The 20,777-nt window shown below is 36.0% G+C and overlaps 1 protein-coding gene across 2 annotated transcripts in view; it reads left to right on the top strand.

The window, feature by feature from the left end:
* Positions 1 to 20,777, top strand: part of LOC136863205 (mitochondrial inner membrane protease ATP23 homolog) — a 177,755-nt gene that overhangs the window by 97,588 nt on the left and 59,390 nt on the right. Inside the window, exons 5-6 of one of the 2 annotated variants that reach the window (XM_067139571.2) lie at positions 6,995 to 7,219; positions 7,926 to 8,012. In XM_067139571.2, coding sequence (XP_066995672.2) covers positions 6,995 to 7,219; positions 7,926 to 7,985 — 285 coding nt within the window. In that variant the 3' untranslated portion in view covers positions 7,986 to 8,012. Of the gene's footprint in view, positions 1 to 6,994; positions 7,220 to 7,925; positions 8,013 to 20,777 lie in introns of those variants that run through there. The other variant, XM_067139570.2, reaches the window with a different exon arrangement.

The raw sequence follows: 20,777 nt of genomic DNA, 5'->3' as shown, positions 1-20,777 counted from the left end.
ATTCCCCACGTGCCGGCGAAAGCAGAGTGTCGAGATGATGCAGAGACGATAGCGTAGCGGTCTTCATAAGGGGCGCCAACTTGAAAGAGCGAAGATCGTGCACTAGAAGGAGAAAGCAGACTGGCGAGAAAAGGTGTCCCCAAATGAAGAAAAAAAGGGAGGGGAGGGGGAAGAAAGGAGATGGACCGGTCCAAAAAGAGGAAAAGGGAATAAGGAGGAGGAAAGGAATTCAGAAAGTAGAGCGGTGATATATAAACGATACATAAGTAGTACAACATAAAGTATACAATATAAAAAATATGTATGTAGCACAGAAAAACATAATATAAGTATAGTTAAGAATACATAGGTTTCCAAAATAAATTCCTTGAGGGCAAAGTAAGAAAGAGAAAAGAAAATGATTTAGCTTCTCATGGGGAGTCCGGGTCGAAACGGAGTGATGGAGACCAGAATCTGATGAGCAAGAGATATATTAGAAAAAGGACGGAAACCCAAGGACCCAAAGAAAAGGAAACATTAAAATAACCGAACAGTGCTAGGACCAAAGAAAAAGCCCCCCAAAAAACGGGGGCTGGTTGAAAGGAAACAATCACTCCGGGAAGAAAATCTTTCCCCAGAAAAAAAAGGAGGGGGAAAGGAGGGAAAGGGAGAAAAAAAAATAGTTATCTAAAGTAGGAGCATGGAATATTTTAGTTGAGAAATATGAATACGTTTGACATCAAAGAAATCAGAAGTGGACTGTAAAAGGGCATTAGCAGGAGTAGGCAGGGAAATTATGCGAAAGGGGCCTATCCACCGAGAAGCTAATTTAGCAGAAAACTGATCAATGGCGGAACTTTGGGGGTGATTACGTAGAAGAACCATGTCACCAAGTTTAAAGGTAGAAGGTTGATGACGGGAGTCATGTGTTTTCTTGGCAAGTAGTTGAGCAGCACAAAGATGAGAAAGAGCTTCAGTCCAAAGAGATGGAATAGATTTAGAATCATCAGAATCTAAAAGGGTGTGAAGATCCCAAGTAAGTGATAAGGGAGTATGAAGATCGCGGCCCAAAAACAGTTTAGCAGGGGTTTGTTGGGTAGAAGAATTTATGCTCGAATTGAAAGCAAGGACTAAAGCAGAAAGATTTAGATCCCAATCCTTATGGTAGGAGGGAAAATAGAAAGAGCGATTTTAAGGTTTCGGTGATAGCGTTCGACGTTGTTAGCCTGGGGATAATATGGAGAGGTAGTTATCTTCTTAATTCCCAGTTGGAAACACATTTGAAAGAAAGCTTCGGAAGTAAAAATAGAAGCATTGTCGGAAAACTAAATTAGAAGGCAAACCAATAAGGGGAAATATGATGTTTGAGAGAAGATTAATAATAATGGAAGAAGAAATTTTGCGTAAAGGGTGAAGTACCAAATACTTAGAAAAACCATCCAGTAAGGTAAAAATATAGGTGTTAACACGTGATGAACGAACAGAAGGTCCAACCAGCTCAATAAAAAAAGTTTGAGGTGGGAGGAAGAGCAGAATGTAGGCCGGCAGATCTAGAATTTAGAGGTTTAGGTAACTGACAAGGTTGGCAAGTAGACACATACTGACGAATATCTTTACGCATGTTAGGCCAGATATAAAGAGAAGCAATGCGAGCATAAGTTTTGGCAAATCCAAAATGCCCTCCCACAGGAGAAATCATTGGTTGAAGGATAGAAGGGACAACGACTCTGGCAGAAGATTTAGGGATGGGTTTAGAAAGAAGTAGACCTTTGGAAAACACAAAGGGACTATGATAGGAAGAGTCAGATAGCAAAGCTTTCGTCTGAATGCAAAATTCATCCTGAAGTTGATGAGATTGGCAAGACTGAAAAGATAATGGGAAATCAATCAATGAACAAATTGAATTATCCAAAGGCGGTGAATCAGAGGTGGGGAGCGACTGGAAAGTGGTAGGAGAAGGAGAAGTGTCAGAGGATGAAGGATCAAATAGATGAAATAGAGCATCTGCAACACAATTCTGGGTACTAGAGATGAATTTAATGGAAAATTTAAAGCGGGAGAAAAACAGAGCAACCAGCGGCCAGTTTTGCCAATTTTAGGAGCATTAGAGAGAAGCCATGAAAGGGCTTGATTATCGGTTTTGACAATAAATTCTTTATGATCGAGGTACTCAGAAAAATGTTCAAGGGTGGTCACTAAAGCCAAGGCTTCTCGTTCATAGATGGAATAGTTACTTTCAGTGGGGGGAAAGTAGTTTACTAAAATAAGCAATAGGCAGAGGAGTACCCTCAACAACTTGATTAAGAACTCCAGAAATAGCATAATCAGAGGCGTCAGTGTGAACTTCGAAGGGTAAAGAGAAATCAGGGAACTGCAAAATGGGGGCTTTGATAAGAAGAGATTTAAGAGTAGAAAAAGCATGTTGTTGAGTAGGAGTCCAAAGAAATTTAACAGTCTTATGTTTGAGATGATGCAATGGTTCAGCAATATGAGAGAAGTTGGGAATAAAACATTCATAAAAAGAAACTATGCCAAGAAAGGTACGCAGTTGTTTGATGTTTTTAGGAGGAGAGAGTTGAGTAATATCAGCAATACGATCAGGATCAACAGAAACACCTTGGGAGGAAATGATATGACCTAAAATTTTAACAGAAGTTTGGGCAAGAGAAAGTTTGGAAGGGTTAATAGTGAGACCTGCCGTACAAAAACAAGAAAGTACTTCAGTAAGATGAATAATATGGGTGTCAAAATCAGGAGAAAATATCATTAAATCGTCCATGTATGGATAAAGATATTTGTGCTTAATATCAGAAAAAAGGGAGTCAACAAGGCGTTGCATGACCTGGGATCCTACATTAAGACCAAAAGGGAGCTTAGTAAATTGATAGAGACCATTAGGTGTAATAAAAGCAGTAAGTTAAGAACTAGCAGAATCTAAGGGAATTTGGTGAAAAGTGGAGTTACAGTCAAATATGGAAAAATATTTAGCATTAGCAAAAAATTGAAAAGCGTTTTGCAGCTTAGGAAGGGGATAAGCATCATATTTAATCTTACTATTGAGATGACGGTAATCTATGACAAAGTGCATGGAATGATCAGGCTTATTGACCAGAAAAGCAGGTGAAGCATAATTCAAAGTAGAAGGGATAATGGTACCATCAGCAAGCATCTGAGATATGTGTTGCTCCAAAAGTTGCATACGAGGTGGACTAAGGTGATAAGGGGGAGATCTGACGGGAGAGTGATCCAAGAGATCAATATGAGCCTCATAATTGCGGACAGTACCAAGTTGTTCCGTAACCACGTCAGAAAATTGGTTAATTAGAGAGGTTAAAACTTGCTGCTGAGACTCAGTAACATAAACGTGCGAGTTAGAAAGATGTAATGAAGTGGGGTAATCAGAAGGATTAATCAAAGGAATGCTAGTCACAGAATCAAAATGAAAAGAAATGGAAGAGGTTTGAATGTGAAGAATTAAGCCAGTATGTGAAAAAAAATCATATCCAAGTATAAGGGTAATAGGAAGATTTTGAGCGACGTAAAAGGGAAAGGACCATGAAAATTTAGAAATCTTTACTGTAAGAATAAGTAATGGTATAAGTCTCTGTGGCTCAGGTGGCAGCGCGCTGGCATCTCACCGCTAGGTTCCGTGGTTCAAATTCCAGTCACTCCATGTGAGATTTGTGCTGGACAAAGCAGAAGCGGGACGGGTTTTTCTCTGGGTAGTCCGGTTTTCCCTGTCTTAATTCATTTCAGCAACACTCTCCAATATCATTTCATTTCATCTGTCATTCATTAATCATTGCCCCAGAGGAGTGCAACAAGCTTTGGCAGCCGGCACAATTCCTATCCTTGCCGCTAGATGGGGCTTCATTCATTCCATTCCTGACCCGGTCGAATGACTGGAAACAGGCTGTGGATTTTCATTTTCATAGAAGCAGTGGTATTGCGCACACTTCCCCTACTATATGCTAGGCTATAATATTGTATTATCTTTTAAAAGAAATATACTTTTTTCAATTCTAAATAAAAGGAGATGTTTCATCCCTCATGGTTGTCATCTTCAGCTTAAAGAAGATAAAAGAATATACCAAAATACATGGTAATGTTGACAAGTAGGCTCTTTAAAAATAAATCATTTTAAAAGGTTTTTGTAAATCTGTGTTCACTCTAGTCTTCCTTTTTGAATGTACAGTTCCTGTATATTGTGCCCTTTTAATGGTGATATTCCAGTCATAGAAGATTATGTTATGTAGACATTTTAAAATTTAGTATTCACTTCACTGCTGGTCCCTTTAGACCGTTGTTCTCATCGTTGTCGGGCAGCTGTTGAGGAGGAAGTACAGTAGGAGCGGGCAGGATAATGATGCGGAAGGGGTATAGGAGTTAGTGGCTTTATTATATTTATTTTTCTGGGAAGTTCTTTTGAAGATTTCTTTTACCAAAACATCAATATTTCTTTGGTTTATGTTGGCTAGTAATTTATTCTTTATTTCCAATATAACCTCCTCTTGTTTCTCTATGGGTAATGTGGAAATAGCTAGTTTGCTGTTTTAAATTGACATGTTTTTGGAATGAGTCCCATTCTAATGGGACCAGCAGCAAAGAGGTATTTACAAGAGCATTGTATAACATTGGATTTAATGTGGTTTTCTTTCTATATACGAATTTGATTTCATTTTTGATCCAAATGTTGTTAGCTTTTTATTGTGTTGTTTGATGCCATTTAGAAAAATAGAATTTCTTTTGTACTGATTTTAAGAATTTAGGATTAACTTTTGATGTAGGCATTGTTTAAAAAAAAAAATGTCTGCTGATTTTGGTTATTTTTATCTTCAAGTTTAAATAGGTGTTGGTTTGTTTGTGTGCCTAGTTGGCTATATTATAAGTAACCAATGAACTGAACAACACGCAAGACACGAACGTTCATGTGCATGAAGTGTTCCTATATATATTATATTTATCTTTTATATATATAAGTTAGTTTTAAGTAGAGATGTGTTTTATAAACTAATTTTAAGACCTAAAGCATATCATTATAGACATACAATTGCATTGTCGCACATAGTGACATACACACCAGTTCCCGTTTCGACATGCCCCATTTGGATGTGACCAAATGTTTATTATCATATGGCATTCCCTAGACAATGTTATCTTAATCATAACTTCATGATATAGATGTGAATGTATTGTTCAGCTGAAGATGACCTTATGTAGGGGGTCGAAACCGGTACTGTAGCATAATAGGTGCAATAAATAAGTATTGATAGGTGGAAATCCTTTCCTATTTCTAATTGTGTAGTTGTTCGTCAATACGGAGATGAAGATTATAGATTACGATTGCACAAGTTGATCGTAGCTGACTTTGTTGATAATATAGGTCTAAAAACAAAAATGGAAATGAACAAAATGAATAAGTAAACGCTTCACATGCTTCATATTTATGGTTATTATTACAAGGGTTGGAACTTAAATAGTGGCAACACTGCTGTGGAGACGCTATGCAATGGAATCTAATATTGTCGCTGATAGCACACGTTGGTTACATACTTACCTTACTTCAGAGCAAATGGACTCGCCCTTTCCACATCACCTGCGTGCGCACAAGCGAGAGAAACACAGTCACTTGTGAGCTAGCGTTCTAACGTAACGTTGTCGCTATGTTTTCCAGACAGCAACAACGGAGTTGGATCAAGATTGAATGTGCCAAAGGTTGTACAGCACGACAGTGTCATCAAGGTCTTCAAGAGGCTTGTGGGGAATGTGCATTGCCTTACAGAACAGTGGCACGTTGGGTAAAAGCCTTCAGCGGTGGTCGGCAAACTGTGGCTAACATTCATCGGGCAGGTCGTCCTACGAGCGTCAGTGATGAAAAAGTGCATGCTCTTGCCGTGTTACTGGACAGTGATCAAAACCAGATGATTCACGAGCTCAGAACTGTTGCAGAGATTCAACAGGCAGTAGACCGCTCCAATTGCACCATCAACAGAACAGGCTCTGCTGAAGGTATACTGCGACTTCCACATCACTGGCAACGGGTTATACGCAATGCTGGTGACTACATTGAAGAACAGTAAAGGTTGATAACTTGTAACTCTTTTGTATCTGTTGTAAATAGATAGTTGCCACTATTTAAGTTCCAACCTTCGTATTTGTCACTGTGACAGACCTATCTATGCAGCCCTTTTGTTGAATGAGAACCATTCCTATGTAGTTAAACTTGTCTAACATATAACAGAACCATGTTACTGAACAGAGCTCTGTATAATTTATCATGAAACTCATCTGAAACTTATTTCAGCCGGGCTGAGTGGCTCAGTCGGTTGAGGCACTGGCCTTCTGACCCCAACTTGGCAGGTTCGATCCTGACTCAGTCCGGTGGTATTTGAAGGTGCTCAGATACTTCAGCCTCATGTCGGTAGATTTACTGGCACGTAAAAGAATTCATGCAGCCCTATATTCCAGCACCTCGGCGTCTCCAAGAACCGTAAAAGTAGTTAATGGGACGTTAAGCCAATAATATTATTATTGCATTAATAAACTTGTTTCAAACTTAGGCCATTTACATGTCCTAGCCCTTATGAATTGACATCATCCTCTCCAGCAAATACGTTTTTCCTCTGTAGTGAGAACCATTCTAGTGACTCTTCACTACATTATACGTCAGCAATGCAACATTGAGTTCTGTTAAACAAAGTCCTGGTTGCTTTATGCACTCGCACAGCATCCATGTGAGAATTTCGTACTGTTTTGGTGCATACCCATATATTTTCAACCTTGTATTTAATTATTTTTAGTGTTTGTGGCTTATGTATTTAATTTTTAAGTTGACAAGTCACCATTCTACCAAACATGCTGATTACATGATTATGTGATAATAAAAAGAAATTAAATTATGTTAACATATATATATACAGTAATGATTCTGCTAATTTCAAGGGAATTAGTTGTTTAGCTATACTCATTTGCTGTTTGTATCCCATCATACCTGTTTTTAATTTTTGTTTTGTAGGTTGTGATATGCCAGAATGTGGCTCGCAAAGAAGGGATTGTGCAAGGTTCCTTAACACATGAGTTCATCCACATGTTTGATTATTGTGAAAATAAGCTGGATTTCAAGAATTTAGATCATCTGGCCTGTACAGAAATACGAGCAGCAAATCTTGCACATTGCAGCTTTATTAGTGCATGTTTACAGGGTGATGCCTCACCTATGAACATAAAGAAGATGCACCAGGTGAGCTGCATACACTTTTACAGTCTTGCTTGCTCTACTTCCTTGGGCCAGGGTGTTTTTGCAAAAATTTGCTTTATGTCTGAAGAGGTTGCTACTGATGTGAAAGGTGAAGGCAAGTAATTGTGATCAAAACTAAAATAATTATATTGCATCACTAGTGTTGAATTCTGCAGCATTAACATCTCATCATTATTGTTTCTCAGAATAAATTGCTATTAACTGCTCTGTGAGGCTATGGTACACTGTAGTTTGTGAAGTCCTTCTATTTTTCTTTCCTTGCTATTGAATATTCTCAGAATAATCCTAGTTCTTTCATAACAGGCTGTCTTCTCTTGTTAGAATTTATAGCACCAAAGAATGTATGTGAAGAGGTATGAGCGATGGATGATATCATGTAGACATAATTTTGATACATTTTCAATGTCCATATATTCTCAAGTTCAGAATCAGGTTTTTTTCCAATATAAGCACTTGAATATTTTTGTCTAGTGGATATGTAATTTGTGTTACTTTTGCTGCTATCTTTCTTTGTTTTTAGAAGTATGTCCGTTATGTTTTAAAACAGGTTTCTGTGCTATAATGTGATGTTTTAGACCTGGTTTTCAAGGATTTTTCTGAGGGTGTTTTGTCTGCTGCCTTGGTTTAGGCAGTAGCAATGTAACTTTCGTCATGATTGACTCTATTTTGATTCTTGTCTCTGCCACAGATTTCAGATTTATTTGTTGGACTGGAACAGGATACTCACAGCATCAGTTTACTCATCTGAGGAAAGAAGGATTTTAATAAACTGTTGACAATTCTAAAAGTTCTTTTTTCATATTTTACCTCTTCAGATCCTGGAGAGTGTTGATAACCAAACTTCCTTCCTAATACCATTCTCAATTAATTATAAATATCAGTAGAAACACAATGTCTGTAAAGGTTACCCGACTGACTTCACAAATTAAGTACACAGAGAAATAATAGATGCTATTATAGTATTTTTGTGGCAGTGACAACGCAAAACACAGCAAGCTCATAGTTTATTACATTACTGTTAACCATGTGAGTATGAATTCAGATCATCTGGACATACCATTATAAAGTTCTGCTTTCCCTGACTGGGTTGCAAATCATGACCACCTTTGTGAGAAGCTAACAGTGATGTAGCATTCTTATAACTTTCATTATCTGCTGTTCATATCCGTGTAACAAAATAACATTTATATAAATTAAATGAGGTGAATATCTGTACATTTCTGGCAAAATTTTCAAATATTTATCTGTTTCAGATGTGATGATCTTCTAGAGTGTTTCTAGTTTTAATACCTGTCTATATCATCTTTTATAAGAGTAAAATTAAGGGATTTAGTTCCACCATGCTTTATATTTAGATTCTACGGTACATACAATTACAAAATTACAGTGGGATGCAGGCATACCTACAACAGTTATATTACATTTGGACAATTAGTGTATGTTTTGGGACATTTGTACATATCTTGATTTATAAATATCATTTTTGTTCCGTATTGATAGCCACCAAATATCATAAAAAGAAAGAAAGGTTCCACCTAATCAATACTTATTTATTATCACATGTATGATGAAATATCACATGTATAATAGGACCGGTTTCGACCTCTTACAAGGTCATCCTCAGCTACATTAGAATCCTATGTTTGCATTTTGTATTATGCCTCATTCCTAAAAGCTTTATGACATATTCTGAAATTTAACAACATTATGTTGATTACACTTTTGTTAAGAGCTCCAATGTTACAATATAGCTAAAATTATGACTAGTTAAATACTCTTATTACATAATATAATGACCCAATATACACATGTAATTATAATAAAATGGATTCATCTTTTCTTTCTAATGCATAATGTAAGAATAATTTATCATAGGCTTTTGCCTATTCAGTTAAAACAAGTTCCATTCTTATAAATGTTTAGTCATATACGAGGCGATCTTTGTTGATATTTGTGAATATTACAGTAGTAAATTAGCAGTAAAATACGCCAGTCAAGTGTAAGTATGCTAATGGCTCAATAAAATATATTACTTATCTACATTACGTGACAGACAGCCAAGCAGCATACATCTCAACCACTCCACAACAACATTTATTAACACCAACATCATAAGAAAGGAAGGAGCCACCAACAATTATGACCTTGTCATTCAAATTGAACAATTTCCAGAACATCAGCCAAGTCAAACAAGCCAGGTTCAAGTCACGAAAACAAAATTAGAAAGATAAAGTGGTTGAGTTTTACACAAAGTGTATCGGCTAAGGCTTATGCAAATTCAGTCTTTAAACTCGCATGTTCATCAGTCTTTTTTTAAAACAACATAAGAATGTGCTGTCACTTGTCAATTTAAACTACAAACAGACATTTGCGTTTAAGCATACCTTGCAATGTTTTAAATACTTTAATGTGTTTATATGTTTGTACTAGCGAGATACCCGGGCTTTGCTACGGTTTTATACTGAAGTTTATAATTGAATGCTTAACGTTTTATATATAATCCTCCGAAATTCGCGATCTGAATCGTTTTCTGAGAGAATCCGCCAAATTCGCAATCTGACTCGTTTTCTGAGAGATTACGGCAAAGTTCCTCACATTTTTCAATCTTTCTTTCCAACAATCGATTTCGTACTTCCCGGTCTAGTTCCAGGTATTCCACGTGGTCAGTTGGGTCTCTAAATCTTTGCCATCTTTTCTTATAAGCATTTTTAGTATGGATCAAATCCTGAAGGAGATCCGGCGTGGTGTTGTCTTGGGTGCCTTGGCGGTACTGAACCCGCGGCTGGACTGTATTCGTAGTCATTACCAGGTCAGGACCCGTTTCCAGCATGGTTTGCACAATTTGACGACGGTCCAGAACATTATTATTATTATTATTATTATTATTATTATTATTATTATTATTATTATTATTATTATTATTATTATTATTATTATTATTATTATTATTATTATTATTATTATTATTAGATGTTCTGGACCCCACAGCAAGATGCAAGACCGCTACTTGGCGGTAAATTACATCTGCTGCCATTGTCATTGTTGACAATGTGACCAGCACCATTGCCGCGCGTAGGCAAGTGTGCGGGATTTCTGGCGATAAGAATGACATACTTCCATGCATTATTGACCTTATTACAGAGGTTAACAATTGGACAGTCAATCTCATTCCTACCGTTTATTTCAAATGTGTTTAAATTTTTATTTATATGCCAGGAGAATCTACTGTAATCTAAGCACGTTCTCCGAAGGAAAAGATGGCTGTTGAAATCAAACCCAGCAAAGATTAAAAATGATCGGTTTATGATCAGAATAAGTACATCAAAAATCTACAGCCTGTTTCCAATCATTTGACAGGGTCAGGAATGGAATGAATAAAGCCCCATCTAGCGGCGACAATAGGAATTGTGCCGGCTGCCGAAGCACTCCTCCGGGGCAATGATCGATGAATGACAAATGAAATGAAATATTGGACAGTGTTTCTGGAATGAATGATGACAGGGAAAACCGGAGTATCCGGAGAAAAACCTGTCCCACCTCCGTTTTGTCCAGTACGAATGTCACATTGAGTGACCGGGATTTGAACCACGGAACCCAGCTGTGAGAGGCCGGCGCGCTGTCGCCTGAGCAACCGAGGCTTCTTATAACTACATTATGAACAGTAAAATCAATTGGTCTCACCTCCTTTTACACCCCACCACTGTTAAGATTACATCCTCCCCCTCCAAAAAAAATTAAAAGAAAGCGTGTTTCTTTATGTTTAAAGGAGATTCCAAACACAGTTGTTTGTGTCTAATACCTTCAGTTTTGAGATATAAGTATCCCTATAAAAATAATTCACTTTCTTTCACTTCCTTTCACCCTCCCCCCCCCCCAAAGTGAATTTTCCGGCAAAATTTACTTGTTTCTTTAATCGTAAAGGATCTTCTAAATACCAATTATCATGACTCAAACTTCTTCAGTTTTTGATTTATGTGTCCTCGTGAAAGAAATTCAACTTCTTTTCACTCCCGCCCGGCAAGATGGTTCTCGCCACCTCCCCCCCAACCCCTTTTTTCTTTGTTTTTGAAGGAAATCCAAATACCAATTTTCACGTCTGTAACAACTTAATTTTTATTAGATGTATGTATTCTCATACAATAAAGTCATTTAATTTTTCAATTCTTTCACCCGCCCCCCCCCCCCTTCATTGGATTTTCCGAAAATACAAGTTTCTTTACTTTTAAAGCATATTCCAAATATCAAATTTCACGTCTATAACATCTTAATTTTTGAGATATCAGTAGCCTAATTAAAAGCAGTCAACACCATTTTCAGTCAATTTACCCCTCCCACCACCACCCAAGTGATATTTCTGGAAACTAAAAATACACGTTTATTTTATTTTTAATAGAAATAAACAATACCATTTTTCACTTCTGTAACATGTTAAGTTTTTTGATATATTCTGTAGAAATTCTCATTTTAAAATTGTACCCCTTATTTCCCCTTAAGGGTAGTTTCCAAAAACAAATCACCTGTGATTCTTTAAATTTACAGGAAATTCCAAATACCCACTTTTTATTTCTGTAACATTTTACGCTTCTCAGATATTCTGTAGATATAGTCTGTCGAAAAATTCACCCCAATTTGTCTCTCCTGTTTAACCGCCATTAATTTGATTTTCCAAAAACAAAAAATACGTATTTCTTTATTTTTAAAGGAGATTCTAAATACCAATTTTTACATCTATAAACTTTAAAAGTTTTGAGATATAGATAACCTCATTTTAAAAATTCACCCCCTTTTCACCCCCCACCATTAATTGGATTATCCAAAAACAAAAAATACATGTTTCCTTATTTTTAAAGGAGATCCCAAATACCAATTTTCAGGTCTGTAATATCTTCAGTTTCTGAGATATAAGTATCCTCATTAACGGCATTCAACCAATTTTTCACCCCTTTTCACCCCTCCTATTGGGATTTTACGAAAACAAAAAAATATGTGTTTCTTTATTTTTAATGAAGATTCTAAATACCAATTTTTACATCTGTAAACTTTAAAAGTTTTGAGATATAGATGCACTCATTTTAAAAATTAACCCCCCTTTACACCCTCCCATTAATTGGATTTTCCAAAAACAAAAAGTACATGTTTCTTTATTTTTAAAAAAGATCAATAGTACCAATTTTCAGGTCTGTAATATCTTTAGTTTCTGAGATATAAGTACCGGAATCCTGATTAAAGGCATTCAACCCCTTTTTCACCGTTTTTCACCCCTCCTATTGGGATTTTCTGAAGAAAAAAAAAAAAAAAGAACGTGTTTCCTTATTTTTAAATAAGATTCTAAATACCAATTTTTCCATCTGTAAACTTTTAAAGTTTTGAGATATAGATACACTCATTTTAAAATTTCAACCCCCTTTTCACCCCTTAGCGAAGGAATATCCAAAAATCCTCTCTTAGCGAGCACCTATATCTTAATATGAATGTATTCCCAAAATATCATTTCTTTATGTCCAGTAGTTTTGGCTCGGCGATGATGAATCAGTCAGTCAGGACAAGTTACTTTATATATATAGATAATGGGCAAATTTCACATTATTTGAATGTAATACGTAACGCAAAACAACGCAAGATTTATTGTTATCAACTGTTTTAGACTTTCAAAAGAACATTTAAGCACGTTCAACCATGTTAGCTAATATTTTAATGGAGATAAGTAATATATTTTATTGAGCCATTAGCATACTTACACTTGACTGGTGTATTTTACTGCTAATTTACTACTGTAATATTCGCAAATATCAACAAAGATCGCCTCATATATGACTAAACATTTATAAGAATGGAACTTGTTTTAACTGAATAGGCAAAAGCCTATGGTAATTTATTCTTACATTATGCATTAGAAAGAAAAGATGAATCCATTTTATTATAATTACATGTGTATATTGGGTCATTATATTATGTAATAAGGGTATTTAACTTGTCATAATTTTAGCTATATTGTAACATTGGAACTCTTAACAAAAGTGTAATCAACATAATGTTGTTAAATTTCAGAATATGTCATAAAGCTTTTAGGAATGAGGCATAATACAAAATGCAAACATAGGATTCTAATGTAGCTGAGGATGACCTTGTAAGAGGTCGAAACCGGTCCTATTATACATGTGATATTTCATCATACATGTGATAATAAATAAGTATTGATTAGGTGGAACCTTTCTTTCTTTTTATGATACATTTGTACATAGCCATTTTCAATTGAAATCTTATTTCAAAACTTTTTTCTGTTGACTTTTTTTACAATGCAGGTTATTAAAAGTGGACTATAAGGACTCTGTCGATCAGCTCCACAGCTGTATTTCAGTCATGGTATTTTACCCCACTTGTAGAAGGCATGGTTAGTGAGTAGTATGTTTAGGGAGGACAGATGAAATTTGGCAAGGCAGATTGAAGGCAAATGATTCCTTTTGATCCAGCATAGACTTGGGCAGTTTCGTCACAATATCTTGCCAGATATGCTCCAGGAGTTTGTAACATTGAAAGATGAGAGGATTAATTACCTAAGGATCGTCACTGGTAGATGCCTACGTACCAGTCTCCTAAGTTGTCGTGTATAGGAAATTGAGTACTGTCTGCAATTTTCTAGCACACTCAAAGGACGGCATTCATCTGTTAGAGATTTGGTGGAAGTGTATGGGTTGTGATAGGCAGTAAGTGGGTGGAAGTTGATTTCTTTAACTGAAGACTTCCCTGGAGTAACAATGTAACCAACAGATCAGTAATTTTTCAGGAGAGAGGAAAATCATTTTTGAGATTTATTTCATGGTATACACTACATAAACCAGTTGCATATTCAAGTGTGCAAATGAGTTCATCTATTAAAAACAATATTTTATTATTATAACGTAAGGTTTTAAAAGCAATGTATGAACAAGGAAGTGATATAGTGGAAAAAAATCTGCAAGTTCGTCTTACATTTGTATATAACAGAAGAGAAATCCTGTATATGCAAATGATAGGAAATAATACTAGTGTAATAATAATAACAACAAAAAACAATAAAATGTCAAGAAAATTATTTCAAAATATAGATGTGATATTATCTACAGCCCTTATTTAAATGATCTATAACACCTGATGATGAACCGACACAAACACTGTCCACCATCTTCTCTGATGATCCATCCTCGCACCACGGAGAAAAGTTCTGTTGGCTATAAACCAGTTTGAAGTTCAAATGTAAGACATATGATGACTCCACAGGATAGAAGCTTGATGATACACCACAACCTATTTCCATTGAAATATCACTTTTAAAAATTTGTTTGTTACATCCTTGTTCTGGGGAGATTTTCAATTCACTAATGCTCATTAAACATCCCTTAAATAATTCAAAATATTTTAAAATACAATGATGATGATGATGATGATGATAGGCTATAACAGCAACTCTGGGAAGACCCATGATATCACCCAGAACAATTCGAGCTGCTTTTCTTTGGATTTTTTCTAGTTCTTGAATCAAGTAATCCTGATGAGGGTCCCATATACTGGAACAATACTCTAGTTGGGGTCTACCAGAGACTTATATGCCCTCTCCTTTACATCCTTACTACAACCCCTAAACACCCTCATAACCATGTGCGGAGATCTGTACCCTTTATTTACAATCCCAATTATGTGATTACCCCAGTGAAAATCTTACCTTATATTAACACCTAGATACTTACAATAATCTCCAAAGGGAAGTCTCACCCCATCAATGCAGTAATTAAAACTGAGAGGACTTTTCCTATTTGTGAAACTTACAACCTGTCTTTTAACCCTGTTTATCGTCATACCATTGCCTGCTCTCCATCTCACAACATTATCGAGGTCGTCTTGCAGTTGCTCACAATCTTGTAACTTATTTATTACTCTATACAGAATTACATCATCTGCAAAAAGCCTTACCTCTGATTCCATTTCTTTGCTCATATCATTTATATATGTATATAAATAAGAAAATTAAAAGGTCCAATAATACTGCCTTGAGGAATTCCCCTCTTAATTATTACAGGGTCAGGTAAAGCTTCGCCGGGCTGAGTGGCTCAGACGGTTAAGGCGCTGGCCTTCTAACCCCAACTTGGCAGGTTCGATCCTGGCTCAGTCCGGTGGTATTTGAAGGTGCTCAAATACGATAGCCCCGTGTCGGTAGATTTACTGGCACGTAAAAGAACTCCTGCGGGACTAAATTCCAGCACCTCGGCGTCTCCGAAGACCTTAAAAAGTAGTTAGTGGGACGTAAAACAAATAACATTATTATTATTATTATTATTATTATTATTAGGTAAAGCTTCGCTTACTCTAATTCTCTGAGGTCTATTTTCTAGAAATATAGCAACCCATTCAGTCACTCTTTTGTCTAGTCCAATTGCACTCATTTTTGCCAATAGTCTCCCATGATCTACCCTATCAAATGCTTTAGACAGGTCAATCGCGATACAGTCCGTTTGACCTCCTGAATCCAAAACATCTGCTATATATTGCTGGAATCCTACAAGTTGAGTTTCAGTGGAATAACCTTTCCTAAAACCAAACTGCCTTCTATTGAACCAGTTACTAATTTCACAAACATGTCTAATATAATCAGAAAGAATGCCTTCGCGAAGCTTACATGCAATACATGTCAAACTTACTGATCTGTAATTTTCAGGTTTATATCTATCACCCTTTCCTTTATACACAGGGGCTAGTATAGCAACTCGCCATTCATTTGGTATAGCTCCTTCAAGCAAACAATAATCAAATAAGTACTTCTGATATGGTACTATATCCCAACCCATTGTCTTTAGTATATCCCCATAAATCTTATCAATTCCAGCTGCTGTTCTAGTTTTCAACTTTTGTATCTTACTGTAAATGTCTTTGTTGTCACATGTAAATTGTAATACTTCTTTAGCATTAGTCTGCTCCTCTATCTGGACATTATCCTTGTAACCAACCATCTTTACATACTGCTGACAGAATACTTCTGCCTTTTGAAGATCTTTACATACACACTCCCTTGCTCATTAATTATTCCTGGAATGTCCTTCTTGGAACCTGATTCTGCTTTAAAGTACCTATACATACCCTTCCATTTTTCACTAAAATTTGTATGACCACCAGTTAGGCTTGCCATCATGTTACCCTTAGCTGCCTTCTTTGCTGGATTCAATTTCCTAGTAAGTTTCTTCAATTTCTCTTTAGTCCACAGCCATTTCTAACTCTATTTCCAATCTGTACCTCCTTCTTAGTCTCTTTATTTCTCTATTATAATAATGTGGGTCTTTACCATTCCTTACCACCTTTAAAGGTACAAACCTGTTTTCACATTCCTCGACATTTGCTTTAAACCCATCCCAGAGTCTGTTTATATTTTTATTTACCGTTTTCCACCGATCATAGTTACTTTTAAAAAACTGCCTCATGCCTGCTTTATCAGCCATATAGTACTGCCTAATAGTCCTACTCTTAAGGCATTCCTTTTTATCACATTTATTTTTAACTATGACAAAAACAGCTTCACGATCACTAATACCATCTATTACTTTGGTTTCTCTATAGAGCTAGTCTGGTTTTTCCAGCACCACATCTAGAATATTTTTTTCCTCTAGTTGGTTCCATCAATTTCTGACTCAGCTGTCCTTCCCATATTAGCTTATTTGCCATTTGTTGGTCATGCTTCCTGTTGTTTGTGTTTCCTTCCCAATTGACATCTTGTAAATTCAGATCTCCTGCTACAATCACAATCTTTTCCATGTCATTTCTCACATAGCTGATTATCTTATCAAATAATTCTGAATTTGTGTCAGCGCTACCATTTCTCGGTGTGTACACTCCAAAGATATCAAGTTGCCTATTATCTTTAGAAATGAGCCTTACACCTAGAATTTCATGTTTGTCATCTTTAACTTTTTCGTAGCTTGCAAATTCTTCTTTCACCGTGCTCGATAGCTGTAGTCACATAAGTCCTGCCAGTATCCAGTATCTTGATTTATCAGTTTCATTTTCCGTATTGACCGATATCGTAAATTATAGACGAGAAAGGTTCCACCTTATCAATACAAATTTATTTATATAAATATCTACGGTACCGGTTTCGACTCTTTACATGTAGTCATCCTCAGCTGTACACCGTTACCTTCACATAAATCAAATTAGTTGATTTGCCTTGTCCATAATAATAGTCATAATGATAGGATATATCTTACTTCTAATTGAGTATATTTCAGGGTAAATTCGACTATGTACAATTTAAAATGTGTAGGTGAATCTCTTAGGCCTAAAATTATGTAAATGGGCTGTTATTAAAAGTACAATTATGTAAACACTTTTTAAAAAATATATGTGATACATGTAAAATGTTGTCTTAAAATATAGGAGTTCAAGTAAAATCCGTTATAATAAATAAATAGGAAACATTTTGTTGGAATAAGTTTTCATCTTGCGTACGTTGATTTTCTTCAATATGACGTGAAAATCGTGTAAATGGACTATTATTAAAAGTAGAGTTACGTAAACACTTTTAAAAATATATATATACCGAGCTCGATAGCTGCAGTCGCTTAAGTGCGTCCAGTATTCGGGAGATAGTAGGTTCGAACCCCACTGTCGGCAGCCCTGAAAATGGTTTTCCGGGTTTCCCATTTTCACACCAGGCAAATGCTAGGGCTGTACCTTAATTAAGGCCACGGCCACTTCCTTCCCACTCCTAGCCCTTCCCTGTCCGATCGTTGCCATAAGACCTATCTGTGTCGGTGCGACGTAAAGCAACTAGCAAAAAAGAAAAGAAAAAAATATATAGTACATTTAGAATGTCATCTTAAAATGTGCAGATTCATGTAAGATCCGTTACAGTAAATAGGTAACAATTTTTTTAGAGTAAGTTTCCAGTCTTGCATTCGTTGATTTTCTTCAATATGATATGGAGAATGTCTATGGTTTTTTGTAAGTGGTGCTCTTCTTTCTGCTGTATGTTATGCTTATTCATTAGTTTATGGTTGACTTATCAATCATTAATAACAAGTCTGATGTATTGTCTGAGGTACATGTATGCAGCTGTGGTTGAATATGGCTGGAGTATTGAATGTAATTTCTTTTCTGTGAGTGTTAAATGCAGGAAGGTGGGTCTTCTCCAGTCTATAAATGCTGATGTGTGTCTATAAGAAACGAAAAATGATATTAAGAATTTGTAGTCTGAGGAATGCCTGTTTGTGTGTGTGTGTTTAATATAGAGTACTTACGATTGCTATTGTGGTTGTGATGTGCTAGCTTTGGCTGCCTGGCGTGCACTGTGTCGTGTTCTTCTGGTGTTAGTGTCCGCTGCTGTAAGGGGAATGGTGGGGTGAGGGTTGAGGGGAGTTGTTGTCGTGGGGGTAGGGGTAGAGTTGGGCGTGTCGATCATCTGTGTGTTGGCGCGTGCTGGATGCTGTTTATTGATTATTTTAAGATAATAGTTTTTTAGTGCGGGGATAATTTTATTGAATATGGTATTGGTTTTTTCTGTGATTTCATTTATGTTGTAATTAGGGTTGGTATATTGGTCTAGTGATATGTACAGTTCTTCTGTTATATTGAGTAAGGGACCTTTGGGGTTTATGTTAGGTATTTTCATTTCGTTTTCAATGTTTGTGAAATTATGTTTATCTTCGTCGATATGTTGACCTATTGCAGAAAAATGATTGTGTTTCACAGCATTAACGTGTTCATTGTACCTGATTGCAAAATTCCTACCAGTACGTCCTATGTAACTTATTTCACAGTTATTACATTTGATACGGTATTCTCCTGAGTGGTGATGTTTATTAGTGTTATTGTCTTGGTATTATGTAATATATTAGTACTGTTGTGTGATGTTTTGAATGCTATTTTTAGGTTGTGTTTTTCGAATATATTAGTTAGTGGGTATATGTGTGTATTGTTGAAAGTGAATAGTGCGTAGTCCTTCTTGGGATTATCTGTTTTTGTTAATCTGGTTTTTGGTTGGGACTTGATTTTCTGAATGATGGTGTTGACCATTTCTTTTTTGTAACCATTATTCTTAGCTATCTCATGAATTAGTCGTATTTCTTCATTAAAGTCAGTTCTTGATAATGGTATGTTGAAGGCCCTAAAAAATCATACTGTAATATGCTGCTTTTTTTATGAGTATTGGGGTGGATGGAATCTGTTTTGATCGTGTTCAATGTGTGTGTTGGTTTTCGGTATATTTTGAAAGATAAATGATTTTCGTGCCTGGTTATAGTCAAGTCGAGGTAATTTAATTTCTGGTTGTTTTCGGTTTCTTTTGTAAATTTTATGTTCGGGTCTAGTGTGTTTAATTTTTCTAATAAGATGTTGTCGGTGTGTCTGTTATCAATAATGGCAAAAATGTCGTCGACAAATCTGCACCAGAAGAATATGCCGTCTGTTTTTTTGATGGAGGTATGTTCTAGATAGTCTATGTATATCTCAGCTAATATGCTATTACTTTGGTTTCTCTATAGAGCTCGTCTGGTTTTACCAGCACCACATCCAGTATATTTTTTCTTCTAGTTTTTTCCATCAATTTCTGACATACCATTATCAAGAACTGACTTTAATGAAGAAATACGACTAATTCATGAGATAGCTAAGAATAATGGTTACAAGAAAGAAATGGTCAACACCATCATTCAGAAAATCAAGTCCCAACCAAAAACCAGATTAACAAAAACAGATAATCCCAAGAAGGACTACGCACTATTCACTTTCAACAATACACACATATACCCACTAACCAATATATTCGAAAAACACAACCTAAAAATAGCGTTCAAAACATCACACAACAGTACTAATATATTACATAATACCAAGACAATAACACTAATAAACATCACCACTCAGGAGAATACCGTATCAAATGTAATAACTGTGAAATAAGTTACATAGAACGTACTGGTAGGAATTTTGCAATCAGGTACAATGAACACGTTAATGCTGTGAAACACAATCATTTTTCTGCAATAGGTCAACATATCGACGAAGATAAACATAATTTCACGAACATTGAAAACGACATGAAAATACTTAACATAAACCCCAAAGGTCCCTTACTCAATATAACAGAAGAACTATACATATCACTAGACCAATATACCAACCCTAATTACAACATAAATGAAATCACAGAAAAAACCAATACCATATTCAATGAAATTATCCCCGCACTAAAAACCTATTATCTTAAAATAATCAATAAACAGCATCCAGCATGCGCCAACACACAGATGATCGACACTCCCAACTCTACCCCTACCCGCACGACAATAACTCCCCTCATCCTTCACCCCTCCATTCCCCTTACAGCAGCGGACACCAACACCAGAAGAACACGACACAGTGCACGCCAGGCAGCCAAAGCTAGCGCATCACAACCACACTAGCAATCGTAAGTACTCTATATTAAATACACACACACAAACAGGCATTCCTCAGACTACAAATTCTTAATATCATTTTTCGTTTCTTATAGACACACATCAGCATTTATAGACTGGAG

Source organism: Anabrus simplex, chromosome 2, assembly GCF_040414725.1.
Source record: "Anabrus simplex isolate iqAnaSimp1 chromosome 2, ASM4041472v1, whole genome shotgun sequence".
NCBI lineage: Eukaryota > Metazoa > Arthropoda > Insecta > Orthoptera > Tettigoniidae > Anabrus > Anabrus simplex.
Note: the sequence above shows the minus strand (reverse complement) of the source record. Positions and strands in the feature narration are given on the sequence as shown.